The sequence below is a fragment of the Sphaerodactylus townsendi genome, linkage group LG07 (genome assembly GCF_021028975.2).
Source record: "Sphaerodactylus townsendi isolate TG3544 linkage group LG07, MPM_Stown_v2.3, whole genome shotgun sequence".
Taxonomy (NCBI): domain Eukaryota; kingdom Metazoa; phylum Chordata; class Lepidosauria; order Squamata; family Sphaerodactylidae; genus Sphaerodactylus; species Sphaerodactylus townsendi.
The window spans coordinates 15106741-15124350 of record NC_059431.1 but is presented as its reverse complement, the minus strand read 5'-3'; the positions used below and the strand labels follow the sequence as shown (position 1 = coordinate 15124350).

The 17610-nt window shown below is 44.9% G+C and overlaps 1 protein-coding gene across 1 annotated transcript in view; it reads right to left on the bottom strand.

Moving 5' to 3' along the window:
• DCC (DCC netrin 1 receptor) overlaps nucleotides 1-17610 on the bottom strand; it is a 456614-nt gene that overhangs the window by 91814 nt on the left and 347190 nt on the right. Inside the window, exon 15 of the mRNA XM_048503204.1 lies at nucleotides 14332-14364. Coding sequence (XP_048359161.1) covers nucleotides 14332-14364 — 33 coding nt within the window. The remainder of the gene's footprint in view (nucleotides 1-14331; nucleotides 14365-17610) is intronic.

The window sequence follows — 17610 nt, the reverse complement described above, 5'->3', positions numbered from 1 at the left end:
TTTATATACCCCCTTTCTCTCCTTCAGGAGACTCAAAGGGGCTTACAATCTCCTTGCCCTTCCCCCCTCACAACAAACACCCTGTGAGGTAGGTGGGAATGAGAGAGCTCCGAAAAGCTGTGACTAGTCCAAGGTCACCCAGCTGGCGTGTGTGGGAGTGCACAGGCTAATCTGAATTCCCCAGATAAGCCTCCACGGCTCAGGCGGCAGAGCTGGGAATCAAACCCGGTTCCTCCGGATTTGATACACGAGCTCTTAACCTCCTACGCCACGGCTGCTCCTTAAAAAGTAAGCTCCTTAAAAGTAGAGAACCTCCTTAAAAGTAGAGAACCTCCTTAAAAGTAGAGAACCTCCTTAAAAAGTAAATGAATCCATTTTTATGCATGGAATCAAAAGGTCTAAGTTTTTGATTAGTAGCAATTAGACTGATAACAGAGATAGAAATTAAATAATTCTTGACAAGTCTAGTACATGACATTTAAAAAAAATTAATCCCACTAATATCTCAGTTTGGATTTATGATAATGTAATTTCATTAGTAAGCCCTGACTTTGCTTAGATAAGTGAAAAAACCAATCTGGTTAAATGTTCTCCATTTTGAATTGAGTTATGGGGGCTGAAACAGAAGTTAGACTATGATCACAGGGAAGGGTCACTTTTAAGTGAATTGCAAAGGATGTTAAAGAATTAAGTCCCCCGACTTATTACTGTCCTGTCAACATATCTGCATGAACCCATCATTTGATTTTTCAGCCAAAACAACACTGAACAGAGACCATTTACGCTTCAAATAGCCAGGCAATAACACACCTGCTGCTAACCAAACATGGCACAGGTTGAACAGCAATTTGTGTGCGTGTGTCTGCATGCAAAAACAAATGAAATTACGAAAAATAATAAAACGAAAATCCAGGCCTGGCTTCAAACGCCTTCCCTACCCGATTTCCCCTTAAGACAAAACAATTAGCACTCTGTTTATTCATGAGATTAAAACCAGCGAGGTGCAAAATGGCAGGTGTCCTGTCAGATGCAATATAATAATTCCTCGTTCAGGGAAGGCACAGTGCTTTGAACTCGATGGGAGGTGTTTGAAGATTCTGGGGCTCGCCTTCCATGATGGTACTCAAAAACAGAGAAAAGAGGAATATCCTCTGAAGTGGAAGACATATGATTTCGTGTTTCCAGACAGCATCTTTCAGCTATGTTGTATCTCCATTGCAGGATGATGCCAGCGTTACATAGTGATTAAGACAGTGATGGCGAACCTATGGCACGGGTGCCAGAGGTGGCACTCGGAGCCCTCTCTGTGGGCACGCACACACAGAGTTCATCATGTGGGCGGGTGGCCTGGGCCAGTGAGCACGATGTGCGCGCACTGTGGTGAGCAGGGAGGACTCGGCTGGTGGGCCTGGTGTCTGTGCTCTGGTGGCTGCTGCCTGAGGGGGAGGGGCGCAGAGGAGGCAGAGATGCTAGAGAGGCACAGAGCGGTGCGCGCGGGACTTCCTGGAGGCTACAGCAGGCTGGCCCCCGCACGAGCGGGTGGGGCGGAAGAAGAGGGAGCCAACTGGTTTTTTCTGAACTAAAACCTCAGCATTCAGGTTAAATTGCCGGGTTGGCACTTTGCGATAAATAAGCGGGGTTTGGGTTGCGGTTTGGGCACTCGGTCTCAAAAAGGTTCGCCATCACTGGATTAAGAGGTTCAGACCACCTCAAATTTCACCCCAGTGTAATGGTGGCAGGGCTTTATCTCAAACTGCGGCCTTGGAGCCCCTGAGGGTCCACAAGCATTTCCAGAGGCCTGAAAATCCTCTGTAGGGGAGGGGACAGACTTCATTCATTCATTCATTCATTCATTCATTCATTCATTCATTCATTCATTCATTCGATTTATATCCCGCCCTTCTCAATAGGGCTCAGGATGGTGAACATCAACACAAGCTAAATAAAACAATACAATATAAAACCAATAAAACCGCAACCATATCAATTAAAACTTCATCCAGTAGAACAATCAATAAATAAGCAGATGGCAATAAAAACCCCGTAATAGGCACCCATGGGAGATGACGATGTTCCAGTCAGGCCGGCTGGCAAGGTATAAGAGCCTGGTGGAAGAGCTCAGTCTTACAGGCCCTGTGGAACTCACCAATGTCCTGCAGGGCCCTGATCTCAGCTGGGAGCTCATTCCACCAGGTAGAGGCCAGGCCCAAAAAAGCCCTGGCCCTTGTAGCAGCCAGCCAAACCCATTTGGCTATTTGAAAACATTGTTCTCTGAGGCACCTGGTGGGCCACTGTGAGTAACAGAGAGCTGGACTAGATGGACTCTGGTCTGATCCAGCTGTTCTTATGTTCTTAGTAGATGCCTCATACTAATTCCCAAGTCTGGACATACTACTAAGTTGTTGGAAGTGATAAAGCTCTTGACACTGAGGGCAAAATGGGTCTCTTATCCAGAATTCCCCATTTTCATTGTTCATGGGTGACTTTCATATGTGACTGTGGAGATGGGCCAGAATGTGTATTAAAATTGTTTAATCAAGGAAGATTAATCCAAATGAACCAGAGATTGCAATGAATCAAAATGGAGCTTCTGTGTAGGAGACCAGCAGAAACCTGCATGTTTTAGCAACAGGTCAAAGGAATGTCACCAGGTTTCTCAGTGAATATGCAGGCCAGCAAGATAACATCTTTTGGTATCTTGGCACTGAGGGCCTACGTGACAGAAGACAAGATGCAATTTTATTACCTTGTTTTCTTGGTTGGGTTTTTGGGTTAGAACTAGCTAAACCAATGTGATTAGTTAAATTACAAAGTGGTTTTTCTATATAGTTGAATGAACACACAAATGATAAATGACATATTTACATGTATTTGTATTTCACTATAACTCTATTGTCTTAGAATCATTGTATAAGTGTTAGAATCATGTTGGGAGAAAGGGACGTTTTATGATCCAAAAGAATGTCCTGCATGCCCTTTAGGCATAGCTCTCTCTCTGAGAGCCAAACTCAGAGAATGGGTTTTTCTTGGAGGAACAAGCTACCTTTTATTACTATCCTTTGTATATGCGTAGAGGCCATAAACTAACAGCATGTAGCGTTTGAATTACAGAAGGAATGTGACGTAGAAATATAGGCTGTCTTTATTTGTGACAAGGAGACAGATCTGACCAATGGAGTTTGAACACATATGGATCATAATACGTAGAGTAAGGGGATGGACTGTGTGACGTCTTTGAATCTACAAAAATTCAGGTCTTCCTCTACTGGCCGTGTGCCTCCTTCGAGAGCCACCCAGGAGAAGGCAATCTCCTGTAACATTCTAAACATTGTATTGGGGTGTGCCTCCTTCGGGAGAGGTCACCTTCTGTAACTTATCTGTATTCTGTAACGTTCTAAATTCTGTTCTATCACTCGAGGGCACTGGGGAGTGTTCACATTCTGTAACTTGCTATATTCTGTCAAGTAAACTGTCTGTTTGTTTTCTAATTTCAGATGCCTTGTGCTGTTATTTCTAACTTAGTTTTTCTTAAAACTAACCCAGCTGTGTAGGACCAGAGAGGTGGCTCTGGCCCCACATGACTAATCAGTGAATCTGCCAGCAATTACAAGAGGACCCTTTTCTACAGGACACTTTTTAAGTACCACATAGACAAGGGGACCCTGTTTTATGGGGCACTATTTCAGTACCATATAGAATCTTTTGGACTTAAGACCAGTTGAATTACCAGTGATTCTCTTATGGAATTTTCATGTTAGACTAATGTAGTTGTCTATGCACTTTTTTGGGGTGCGCAAATGTAACCCCCCATGCTCAGAATGGGTTGACCCAGAAAGGGGTGGAGACTCAAAGCAGCAAGAGGCTGCAGAGCTCATGTAATTTGGAGGAGTCAAGGCTACCAGACTCGGACCTTGATTGATTTTATTAAGCCCTTAACACCTTGTTTAAGGGTTTTTGTGTATGTAAATGCTGAGAGTTTTCTGGGAACCTTCAACACCTTGAATCCCATTCACCAAGCCTCTGAAGTCTTCAAAACCAACCACCAGCAAAGAAGAATTGGACTTGGCAATATCAGTAGACTGTAAATATAAGGACTCGAAAATGCAACCTGAACAGGACCTTGAAGTGTGATGTTAAATGTTGATGTTATATGTTATATGTTAAGAAAGTAAACTATTTTGTTTTTAAAATTTGTTGTTGCAAACTCATTCCAAGTTCTGCCCCACAGAACCCACAGATAGAGGTTACACATACATATTTTTGTTTTGTGTTTCACATTAAATGTAACATATCCTGCATTCTTGTATTGTTGCTTCTGCCTTGGTGCAGTAGGGGTTGTTGGGGTTTTTTTGTTCTTGAGGCTATGCATTTGACTCAGCTTTTATTAATTTGTTTCAAAAACGATGGTCAAAAAACAAGATGGGACTCTCTTCGGTTCTAATTTCCTGTTTTTTGTGACTCCAGATTTAGATCTCTCTATTATTCCTCCCACCATTTTCTCCTGCAACACATTTAATTTCTGTAACATACTTGCACTACAACAGTGTGTAGGGGAAGACAAAAAACAACCCTACAGCAATGCGCTCTGGTACAATTATATAAGAACAACAACCATTTCATTATGAAAACAGCTGTCTGATTATGTAATGGGAACACCAAGCCCTTTTCAGATTCTGTAGAGATGCTGCCTCGGTCACCTGAGAATTAGGATAACTTTGGAATGTATTTCGGCATCACTTCACGCCCCAACTACTGAGGCAAGCCAGTGGGCTTTGGGTAGCTGACCTAATACAACTAGATGCTGAGACATAAAAAGCACATCAAATCAAATGAGAAACTGCATTGAGGAAGCAGCATGTTGAGCACTTGTAGAACGATACCGCAAACGCAAACTGAAAAGAGACCTTGATTACTCTTCCTCTCTCTTGCAGTTCAATCTGCTGATTTCAAATAGCAGTTCTGGCCTCAAGCCAGATCAGTCCTGGAGCTAGGGTTTCCAGCTCTGGGTTGAGGGCGGGGCCTGAAAAGGGAAGGGTTTGGGATAAAAATGCCGTAGAGGCTTTCCCCACTACAGAAGGGAGCTAAGGTCGACTCGGTTCCCTTCAGCGGAGGGCGATTCCAGCCTGTCCCCACAGCAACAGAGTTGGCCCCCTGGAACCGAGCTAAGTGGCCGGGATCATCTTGGTGCCTGTTTCGCTCCACGATCGTGATTGGCGCTTGTGTTATGGTGGGAAATGGGAGCGTTCTTTTTTTTTTTTTACAGTTTTTACAGTTTGCAGTTACATGTGCTTTCTGCCTGCCATGACTCTCCCGTTCTGCGCATGCCACAAAAGCAGCTCGTGATTGGTTGAATGAATGAGATGTCGTTTCGATGCTTCCCCACGTCGAAGCGGTATCGACCTTGTTCCGGCAGAAAAGTGTAGTTCATAACTGCGACAAGGATGTCGCAGTTCTGGGGGGGGGGGGACCTGAGACAAAACAATGTTGAGCTCAGTGGCAGTGGGGATTCACTGAGGCGAACCTAGGTAGAAACCAGTTCAACTCTGTCAGTGGGGAAAGCCCCATAGAGGCCCTTTCTGCACAAACCTTTTAAAACATTTTGAGGCCAGAAATAAAATATTTCATACAAGGAGTTCCACATTGCTTTTCCCTGTTTTGGTTGTGAAAACGTTTTATGTCCAGCCTCAAAACATTTTCAGTGAATCCCCTTTAAAAACAGTTCTTTACGCTGAAACGTTTTCAAAATAGCTTCACTGCTGTGTGGTCGTTTCCCACACCTTTCTGCCTTCCCTAAACTTCCTCCTCAAGACCATTTTCTGAGCCCACCCTCCGTTCTCCCTCACCTGTTTCTTGAGCTTTTCTGTGAGGGTTTTTTTGGGGGGGGGCAGGTGTAATTTTCGAGGCATCAATTATACACGGCTAGGAGAATCACAGCACAAAACTGTGAAGCGTGGAAGAATCGATTCATCAACTAACTTGAGAAAAAAGGGGGAAACATAATGGGGACAATGAATCGTTTCGAGGGGGTGAGTGTGGAAATACGTTGTAGTAACGGGGGGGGGGGGCTGAAAACATTTTGCAAACATTTTAGGAGATTTGTGCAGAAAGAGCCAGAGCCCATCTTCTAAAGCCGTGGTGGTGAACCTTTGGCACTCCAGATGTTGTGGACTACAATTCTCATGAGCCCCTGCCAGCATGGCCAATTGGCCATGCTGGTAGGGGCTGATGAGAATTGTAGTCCATAACATCTGGAGTGCCAAAGGTTCACCACCACTGTTCTAAAGCAACCACTTTCTACAAGGGAACTGAATTCTGTCCCCTGAAGATCAGTGATAACAGCAGTAGACCTTCAGCTACCAACTGGGCACTGGTGACTCTAGGGAAGAGCCAAGGAAGGGCCAAGTTTGGGGATGGGAGGGACCTCAGTGTAATAGAACCCATCCTCCACAGCAACCATTTTCTTCCTCAAAAGCTTTTACCCTAAAAATCTTGTGAGTCTCTAAGGTGCTGCAGAACTCAGATCTAACTGTTCTACTTCTACAGACCAAGATGGCTACCCTCTAAAACCATTTTCTTCGGAGGAATTGATCTCTGTAGTCTGCGGATCAATTGTAATTCCAGGAAATCTTCAGGCCCCTCCAGGGGGTTGGTGTTAGGTCCTGGTACAACAATCAATAAGTCTAACTCTGGATATAAAATCAGAAGTCTTTATTGGGTTGTCAGCAGAGGCTCAGAGTGGCAGGAAGCCAGATCTGGGGCTCCTGGCTCTGGCAAACACATTTCTTCTCGTCTTTTCCCGCTCAAACACCCCTTCCCCTCTTCCCACAGATGAGTAGAACAACAAAGTGTGAAAAACTTTGTTATGGAGTCCCGAGTGTCTCAAGGCCAAAGGATAGCCTTCTGCCTGGAGCCCCCCTCCTCCCCCAAAAACCACCAAGCCCAGTGATTAAGAACAAAAGGCCTATTAACATATGACAGAAATGAAAGGATGTTTCCCCCTGCCCAGGTGTGACCATGTGACCATGTGACTGGGGGTGTGTGACCATGTGACTGGTGGGGTGTGACCTTGTGACTGGTGGGGTGCCAGGAAGGCCGGGAGCCTGACCTGATAGTTGGTAAGCCCACTACCAGGCAAGAAATGTGAATGTGAGCCAGGGCCACTATGGAATTGCCCAATGACGTCCAACCTGTTATAGAAGCTCTTTCCCTCCAAAAAACAAAACATTAAAAATGGGAGCAATTGTGCAATTAAGGGTTAGCCTGGAGGCAAGGTCAGACTTGGTTGTGGCCTGAGCCCACCCGCCAAGGCGTTATGGTTGCCAACTCCAGGTTGAACCAGGAGAACTCCTGGAATTGCGACTGATCTCCAGTCTACAGTGCCCCTAGAGAAAATTGGAGGTTTGGAGGGTAGACTGTACGGCATTAAACCTCCTGAGGCCGCTCCCCTCCTCAAACTCAACCCTCTGCAGACTTCACCCACAAATTACCAGAAATGTCCCAACCTGGGTGTTAGCAGCCCCACTAGCTACTACCATGTTTCCCAGAAAATAAGACAGTGTTTTATATTAATTTTTGCTCCCAAAGATGCACTATGTCTTATTTTCAGGGGATGTCTTATTTTTCTGTGTTCTGTTCGTCGGGCATGCTTCCAAACAAAATTTTTGCTACGTCTTACTTTTGGGGGATGCCTTATATTTCGCACTTCAGCAAAACCTCTACTACGTCTTATTTTCCGGGGAAACAGGGTAGCCCTTTGTCCCCTTCTGCCTTCATCCTAGCAATAACTGCTTCGGAACCACATCTGACAGAAACTCGAAGGTGAAGCAAAAATGCATATCTGGCAAATGGTGTATCTTTTCTATAGATTCTTTAAAAAAAATAAAAATAAAAACCAGCTCTAAAATGTTGGTGTTGGTGCCACTCTTTCTAACGCCTGTCAGTTGTTTTCCTAACACTTCCTAAAGAGTCTTTTGTATCGGCTTCTCAGTGCTACATATGCTTATTAAGAATGGGTAGCTTTCATAATTCTGAGTGATACCAGCAATAAAATGTTGGCTCAGTGCTTGCAGCGGGAGGAAGGCCTTTGTGATAATTCACCTCATTAGGCGATGGCTTCTCAGCTCCTGGAACCGTCCCCACAGAATCAGTCACACTGAGACACTGCACATTCTCTTGTTAACAAATGGCAGTACAGCTGACATGCCAGACCTGATTATGAACTTCCGCTCTTTCAAGGGGAAGGTGGATTTTCCGGTGCCTTTTACAACACGCAAACACATTTTAAGCCAACCTCCTTGGTAGCTCCTGCCACTGTACTTATTTTTCACAGTTTTCAACATCCCATTTAATTTTGTGCCCCCCCCTAGAGGAAAGGAAGGAGCAAATGAAACATTCAGAAGGAAGGATTATTATTATTATCTGAAATAATAGCATCTGAAGCTTGGGGGGGGGGCAAACAGGTTTTAGCCACTTAAACAAGGCAATCCAACTTTGTATTGTCGAAGGCTTTCACGGCTGGAATCGCTAGGGTGTTGTGGGTTTTCCGGGTTGTATGGCCGTGTTCCAGTAGCATTTTCGCCTGATGTTTCACCTGCATCTGTGTCTGTCATCTTCAGATCCTCTGAAGATGCCAGCCACAGATGCAGGAGAAAATGCTACTGGAACATGGTCATACAACCCGGAAAACCCACAACACCCTAATCCAACTTCAATCTAACATGCTTATATAGTTCACCACACGGAAGAAAACAGCACCTCCTTTCTCAGACTGGGCAGCTGGCCTCCCTCTGGGGACTCTTTTCTGTAGCACTTCCAATATACGCAGAACAAGGGATGATTACCTCTAAAAAACATAAGCAGAGTCCTGCAAAAGGTCACAGATAGAACCTTTGAAATGAACCAAAAGGACGGAATGTGATTGTTGATGGTAGCTTCAGCAGAGACCAGTTGGTGAGCCTCTGGCATTATTTATTTATTTATTGTTGAAACATTTGTATGCCACTTCTTCAGAGATCTGCTCAAAGCAGCTCACGACCGAAACGGTGCTCATGAGCAAATGAGCCTGGGCGAGTGGAGAACGAAATCTATCTTATTTTCACTTTACCCTTTCTCCAACGAATGCAAGTTAGCATACACGGCTTTTGTCTCACTTTTACACTCAACACCCAGCGTGGTATAATAGTTAGGAGTGTTGGGCTAGCACTTGGGAGACCTGGGTTTGAATTCCCGCTCACACCATGGAAGCTCCCTGGCTGGCCTTTGGTCAACCGTACTCTCTCGATCAAATTTACCTCACAAGACAGCTGTGAGGATACAAGGGGGACAGGAGAATTACATGAACAGCCTTGGGTCTCCATCAAGGAGAAAGATGGATTATGAATGAATTAACAAATAAAACTATGCTGCGCAGTAGATTAAGGTGAGATAATAATGGCTGGTTGGCTCAAGTTATCTTAGGCCCTTTCCGCACATGCGCGAAAACGCACCTCCACCGGCATGAATTGTGCCGGTGGAGACTCAGAGGCTGTTTACATGCTATTGTGCGAGCGACCCTGACTTGCTCCCCAGCCGGAGAGGCGGCTCCACATGGAGGAGGGCCCTTCCACATGGAGCCACCTCTGGGTTGACCCCCTCCACTGACCCGCCCACGCTGCCCTCTGACCTCCAGAGGTCAGAGGGCAGTGTGGGCGGGTCTCTGCAGCCCCCCAGAGCGACGCTGGACAGGCAGGTCAGTGGAGGAAATGGGAAAAGTGGCGGCGTCCCGGCGGTGTGGGAAGACGCCGCTTTGCAAAAACATCGCTCGTTGAGCAAGGTTTAAAGTGGCATCTTCATGCTGCTCCAAGGTGGGCAGGATGGCACTGCTGCATCGTGCAAACAGCACCCTAAGGATGGCGTTTTTCCGTCCCTAGGACGCTGTTATTTGGCCGTGCAGAAACTACCTCATACATTTTATGGGAGAGTGAGGTTTTGACCCTTGGTCTCCTGGTTCCACATCAGTTCCATATTGATTCTCTCCAAGAACATCTGCATACAATCATGTATACAAGTATGTGGGCAACAAGCTTCCTCAGCAATCCTTTCTAAAGGGAAGTTAGGTTCATCGATACTGTGCATGTTTCTAAAAGACAATGTCCACCAAATGTGTGATATCACTCATATGGTGATGGGTTCCTACCTTTCTGGGATGCCACCCCCTAAGTAAAAGACCACGATACCACCTCAGACATATGAAGGGTCCCTCAAAGTACCAGTCACCATTCTCTTTTGGTAAACATTGCAAGGGCAAGCTGAGGGAATGGTGGGAAGCACAGTTCAGGCTTCTCCTCTCTTACTATCTCCAGCTCAATAACCTGAGCATCTGATGGGCATTTCAGACCACCTTATTAGGCTGCAGAATCCAGATTCTCATTGGAATGGGGACTCATATAGGAGAGCTGAAGTCCCCGATCCAAACTGAACCTCAGCCATTACATTACCAGAAGCCAGACCTTAGACAAGCTATGATTCCGCCTGAGCTCAACTGTTGGCAGACCAACCTATGGTGGCCCAGAGGAACCTTGTGTGGAAGACAGTGGCATCTCTTCCCACCTTAGCCTTGGGGTGCCTAGCAGGCACAGTGTCAAAATTGGGGAGCCCATTTGGGGCATTGTACCCACAAGGAAAAAGAATCATGTCTGGACTTGTCAACTTCCAAATCTACTTGCGCAATCCTTCTCTCACACCCTTCTTGACAGGATTAATTGAACACAAAGACATCACCCTGGAGAGAAATCCCATCTCCATCCATGGACCTTACACCCCTGTAAAGGCAATGGATGTGTTAATGCCCTTGGCTGCCCAATGTTGCACTAACTAATGTTTCTTCCTCTAACACCTTTAACAACCACCTTGTTTGCATTGTCACTGTTTTACAGCTATAATTTCATCAGATACCTCCCCCTTGAAGACACTCCCAAGCCTGGAACACCAGGCTGATGTCTCAAACCATTAGACCAATGACCCAACCATTAAGGCTCTTGTCTTTCCCTGGAAAAAGCAGGAAATCTCTTTGCCAAGGGAAATTAAGAATCACTCTGTATAACCTTGAAGGTCTGTTTTTCCCTTTAAAAACCCCACTCTCCTGGTAGCCAGTATCTCTGGACACCTCTCAGTCTGTGATACAGTTCCACTCCAGAGCTAAATGCGGGTCACTCTGTTCCGTTCATCTCAGTTCTGTTCATCAGCCTTTCATAGCACGAAATCTCTGTTCTGCCTTTTTTAATGGGACAACATTAATCTCACTGTAATTAACAAACTGCTGACAAAGTCTCTATCCCCAAATCAAATTTGTGCAAGGATCACATTTCTCTTCCTCATTTCTCTGCCTCTTGGTCTTCTCTTCACCCTAGTATGTAACAAGGAGTCCCTTCTGGGCTTGTCTGAGGGAACCGTATTTAAGATCTCATTTCTGTTTCTCAAGCCTGCTGCCATTTCTCTCGCAACATTTCCCTTTTGGAAATCTCAATTTACTATGCTGATAGGCGGGAAGATGAGTGTCGTTGTCAACCAAGTGATAGAGAAGCTTGCCTTTGATTCTATTTGTGTTTACTTGAAATTGATGTGACATATGTAAGGACAACGGCATCTACTTTATGTTCCATAATATCGATTATAATGAAACGTAGAAGATTATTTGTTTTGCCAATTTGTAACTCGGCGCTGAAGTTGGAGAGAAGTGTTTATTAGGTAGTTTTCCTTTCCAGCAAAAACCGAGTAATAACTAGGCAGAGTTCTAGGGCAAATGCAGAGGTAGGATCCAGCAGGTTCTCACCAGTTCCTGAGAGTGGGTTACTAATTCTTTGTGTGTGCCGAGAGGGGGTTACTAATTGGGTCTGCTTTTCCGTTAGAAATTCCATTAGGTCCAAAAATCATAAAGTCCCATTGCTTCCTATGTGGCTGGTTAGCGAAGGTAGAAAACGGGATAATTCTCCCTGTTGGGCTGTTTTAAAAACATGTTTTAGAAATATGGTAAAGTTCCTTGTTTAAGGAAAGTATCCTTCTTTTGATTTCTAGAAACAAAATGAAGTATTTGAAAGTATTAAGTATTTAACAGGCAGTCAATTAGAGGAGAAGTAGTTGTTTCTGTTGGCAGTAGACAATAGGACTTGCTACAATGAGTTTAAATTATGGACAGAAAGATACCAGCTGGAAATTAGGAACTTTTTTTTACAGTAAGAGTTTTTTACAGTAACAAAGAAATTATTAATGCCCTGCCCCCGGAATGCCTGGCCACGCCCCCGTCGTGTCCCGCCCAGCCCCATTGGCGCCACGCCACTGTTTGAATCCCACCACCGTGGGAACCTGTTACTAAAATTTTTGGATCCCACCACTAGGCAAATGCCCAGGAGAAACTGGATCCAGTTCTTTACCTGAGCTACCCATATACCCGTGGAAGACTGGGAGCAGGAATGGACCCTTCTCTTCAACTTGAGTGGGAAAACAGGTCCACAGTGATGAATGGGATTTGCCAGTGCTCATGCAAACAGCCACTTGTGGCTAAGAATTCTAAATGGCACTATTATTCATAATTATTCAGAGTTTGGTTTCCATACCCTGCATGGAGCTATTTTAGGGGCATACAGCTGACCATCATGGGAGAAAGGATGCTAATCCAGATGGTGACAGTTCTGATCCAACATGTCCACTCACATCTGTGCATACATCCACTGACAAAACACCACAAAAATGAAATCTTGATGTGACTGTGCAAGAAAATGACACGTTGGTTTACCAATACACAGGACACAATGTACAATGAAGCACCAAGCTCAGTGCAATGCCACACAGATACATAGGTCTTCAAGGAGTCTCATGAGACGACCACCTTGCAAGGGCTTGATTAGCAAAAGGCAACCAGAAACAAATAGGAAAAGGAATATGGAGTTTGGGTACCAGTGCATTTGTGGGGCTTGCTGTGCTGTAAGAGCCAGCGTGGTACAGTGTTTAAGAGAGGCAAGCTCTAATCTGGAGAACTTGTTTCCCCACTCCTCTACATGAAGCCCGCTGGGTGACCTTGGGTCAGTCACAGTTCTCTCAGAACTTTCTCCACTCCACCTACCCACAAGGGGTCTGTTATGGGGAGGGGGAGAAGCAAAAGTGATTGTAAGCTGCTCTGAACCTCCTTAAAGAGCAGCAGTGGCGTAGGAGGTTAAGAGCTCGTGTATCTAATCTGGAGGAACCGGGTTTGATTCCCAGCTCTGCCGCCTGAGCTGTGGAGGCTTATCCGGGGAATTCAGATTAGCCTGTGCACTCCCATACACGCCAGCTGGGTGACCTTGGGCTAGTCACAGCTTCTTGGAGCTCTCTCAGCCCCACCTACCTCACAGGGTGTTTGTTGTGAGGGGGGAAGGGCAAGGAGATTGTAAGCCCCTTTGAGTCTCCTGCAGGAGAGTAAGGGGGGATATAAATCCAAACTCTTCTTCTTCTTCTTCTTAAATATAAAGAAAAGAAGGGTATAAAAACCAACCCATTTTTCTTCTTCACCTTCTGAGGTAATAACTCACCTTCTGAGGTGATTACCTCAGATCGTCTAATTATAGTGCTGGCCCTGATATGAGCTGAAATAAGGGGTGGGAAAGATATTGCCCTTTCCATGGGAAGAAAATGGCTGAAGGGAATTGGATTATTTTTCTGACACTGCAAGCAAATATGTTGAAAGAGAACATCACCTAATTTCCCCTTTATAAAAATCAACTAGGTTAACATAACTGGCTTGGAAACAGAAACATAATAACAATTCCAGATGTCCGTACAAACAACCCTATGAAAAGAATAATGCCTTGAAAAGTTATCAAAACTTTGTATTATTAAACCGAGGAGTGCCAACCTGAGAGAGAAGCTGATTTACAGCTAAAGAAATACAGGGGTTTTTCCTTCTTTTTTTTTTACAGTGCGTCTCCAGAAACTTTAATCTATACCCCACAAAAGGGTGTGAAGAGCAGCTTGGAAATTATGCCAAGCTTAATTATACTTAATGTGAATTATTCAGAAGTGCAGCAGAGAGAGGGAAAAAATTATTTCATACAAAGGAGTCTGACATTTTAATTGGTCCTTCAGAAAAGAGACAAAACAATTTCCTCTCAAGAAAATTTACATCGCTTCCCATCAAAACAGCAGCCTCAGCCGAGCAGAACTTCATTAACAAGATTAATTATCGTGCCAATGTCTGCCTCATCAGGTGAGCCGGCCAGGTGAAGAACAGAAGGAGGAGGATGCGGAAAAGGGGGAGGGGGAATCGCACCCACAGCTCGGCACTGATTGGAAGAGAAAACAGGACACAGCATTGCTACTCACCTTGGTCATTAGCCATTTTGTCCGGATGCTCCACTGCAAAGCAAAAGCAAGAAAGATATTGTTAGACTTTTGACAGTTTCGGGGGAAATAGGATGACATAAGAAATCGGCGGTTACGTTCGCCGGCTCTCGTGTCAAGACGCCGTCCTTTGGCGCCTTTTCAGCAGACTGATCGGCATGACAGGAACGATGTTAACATTCCCCTTGATTTTCTGAGACATTTGAGAGACCAAAAGAACAAACATGAGTCAGATGTCTACTATCCTGTTACCACCAGAATCGGATGCGAGCTTTTTTTTTTTACACTAAGAAATGTATCCCCAGTTGTTTTTCTTTCAGATCTGAGGTATCATCTGGAAAGCTTAATTAAGAGGGGAAGTGAGATGAGAGAAAGAGAGATTGTTCCTTTGGATAATTAGACACAAATCTCCGCCACGCTGAAAGCAAGCTCCGATTTAGGTTGTCATTGTTTCGTGCTTTGCGGGAAAGCGATTGTACATGCATTTTTCGCAATAATCACTGACAAGAGAAAGATGGGATTACAAGTGCTCCAGTCAAGTCTTTGGGATTTATAGACAGCAACAATATCCTTTTGTGGCGATGGCCCAGAAGTGTTGGCCAACCGGACCTCAACTCTCTATTCTGGGCTAAGACAAAGTCACACCCTTCTAGAAGAAGAAGAAGAAGAAGAAGAAGAAGAAGAAGAAGAAGAAGAAGAAGAAGAAGAAGAAGAAGAAGAAGAAGAAGAAGGAGAAGAAGAAGAAGAAGAAGAAGGAGAAGAAGAAGAAGAAGAAGAAGAAGAAGAAGAAGAAGAAGAAGAAGAAGAAGAAGAAGAAGAAGAAGAAGAAGAAGAAGAAGAAGAGGAGGAGGAGGAGGAGGAGGAGGAGGAGGAGTTTGGATTTATATACCCCCTTTCTCTCCTGCAGGAGACTCAAAGGGGCTTACAATCTCCTTGCCCTTCCCCCCTCACAACAAACACCCTGTGAGGTAGGTGGGGCTGGGAGAGCTCCAAGAACCTGTGACTAGCCCAAGGTCACCCAGCTGGCGTTAGCCTGTGCACTAATCTGAATTCCCCAGATCAGCCTCCACAGCTCAGGCGGCAGAGCTGGGAATCAAACCCGGTTCTTCCAGATTAGATACACGAGCTCTAAATCTCCTACGCCACTGCTGCTCCTAAACCCATTGACTCCAACAGACTCAGAAGTCAGTAAGCTTAATGTCCCACTTGCCCAGGAAATGTGCACTCCACAAAAGACTCTTTAAATAGCAGATGTATACCAAAGGGTGTCTCACAAGGGCTCTTTCTGCACAAGCGGAATAATGCACTTTCAATCTATTTTCGCAATTGTTTGAAAGTGGATTTTGCTATTCCACACAGTAAAATCCAGCTGCAAAGTGCATTGAAAGTGGATTGAAAGTGCATTATTCTGCATGTGCGGAAGGGGCCAAGGTGAGCCAAGTACCATGAAGGTATTTCCCTCCTCTCCTGCTTGCTGCTTTTTACATCCCTCTTTTAGCCCTGATCTTTACCCACATGATTAGCATTGCCAACCTCCAGGTGGTGGCTGGAGATCTCCAGCTATTACATCTCATCTCCCCTGGATCTCCCCTGGAGAAAAGGGCTGCTTTGGGAGGTGGACTCTGTGGAATTATGCCCCAATGAAGTCCTTCTACTCCCTAAACCCTGCCCTGCTCTGCCCTCAACACCTCCAGGTATTTCCCAACCCAGAGTTGGCAACCCTACACACGATGGTTTGGCAGATCACCTGACCAATTTGTATGAGTTTCTGTAGGTCAGTTGACAGCTTGGTAATCCCGTCAAGCAGCTAATCAACTGACTGCATCACTCTGAAATGAAAGAACTAATAAAACATGTTTTGTATTCATAAAATATGGGGAGAAAGAATAAGGAATGTATGTATGGTTCCACACACGAGTTCATGCCAGGGGTCTGCAACCTGTGGCTCTCCAGATGTTCCTGGACTACAACTCCCAATTGGCCATGCCGGCAGGGGCTGATGGGAATTGTAGTCCAGGAACATCTGGAGAGCCACAGGTTGCAGACCCCTGGTCCATGCCATATGGATTCTAGAACAATTCTGTGCGCTGTCACCCAAACTCTTGCTTAAGAACATTCCAGAATTTCGTTTCACTTCCCTTACACAGCATTCCAGCACAGTGATTGGCCATACAGTGATGGAAACATCCGGAGCAGTGGGGGACATTAAGGAGTTGGCTGATGTCCATCAGATGTAACAATCTCACTGAATGTATGCCTGAAATCTGGGTGTCACATGCATGTATCATACACACACACACATGTATCATAAAGCTTCCTTGTCTGGAGAGGTATTCTTCCAACCTAATTTATTTTGATTATGTATTTTGTATGCCACCTAAGATCCAGGGACTCTTCTTGGTTGAGCCCTCCCTTTGAGCCATCTGTTTGTCTGCAGCATGGGATCATGCCTTTTCGGTAGTGCATCCAGAATTTTGACATGTCACTTTCAAGAAGGTGTGTACAGTTCCGGAGGCGTCACTTCAAAAAGGATGTGGACAGAACGGAGTAGGTGCAGAGGAGAACAATGAGAAAGATCAGGGACCTGGAGACCATAGAATCATAGAGTTGGAAGAGACCACAAGGGCCATTAAGTCCAACCTCTTGCAATGTAGGAACACATGATCAAAGCACACCTGACAGATGACCATCTAGCCTCTTTTTTTAAAAAAAGTCCAAAGAAGAAGACTCCACCAAACTCCGAGGTAGGGCATTCCACTGTCGAACAGCCGTTACTGTCAGGAAGTTTTTCCTTCCCCTTGAACCCATGACTCCTAGTACTAGTCCCTAGAGCAGCAGAAAACAAGCTTGCTCCCTCACCAACATGACATCCCTTCAAATATCTAAACATGACTATCATGTCAACCTTCTCTTCATGTGTACATGTGTTCATGTGTACCTTCTCTGAAAATGGAAAATGGTATAAATGTGATTCTATCATGTTAATTTTAAATGTATGGGTTTTTTGGAGGGGAAGGTCTCTTGGGTGATGGTAGGCTTGGTCAATATCCTAGAAATTCGGTAAAATTCAGATTTGGATTTATTTGGGCATAAAATTATGCCCGAATAAGACAAAAAACATATTTGGATACACCCCGAATATTCGGCTCAGTCGGATGTTAAGGTATTTTTTGTTGTTTTTTGCATTTGTGTCTGCAGGTGGTGCATCTTTAAAGCTAGAAGCACCACAATGTCAGGGTCTCAGTCAGAGACTGTCCTGAT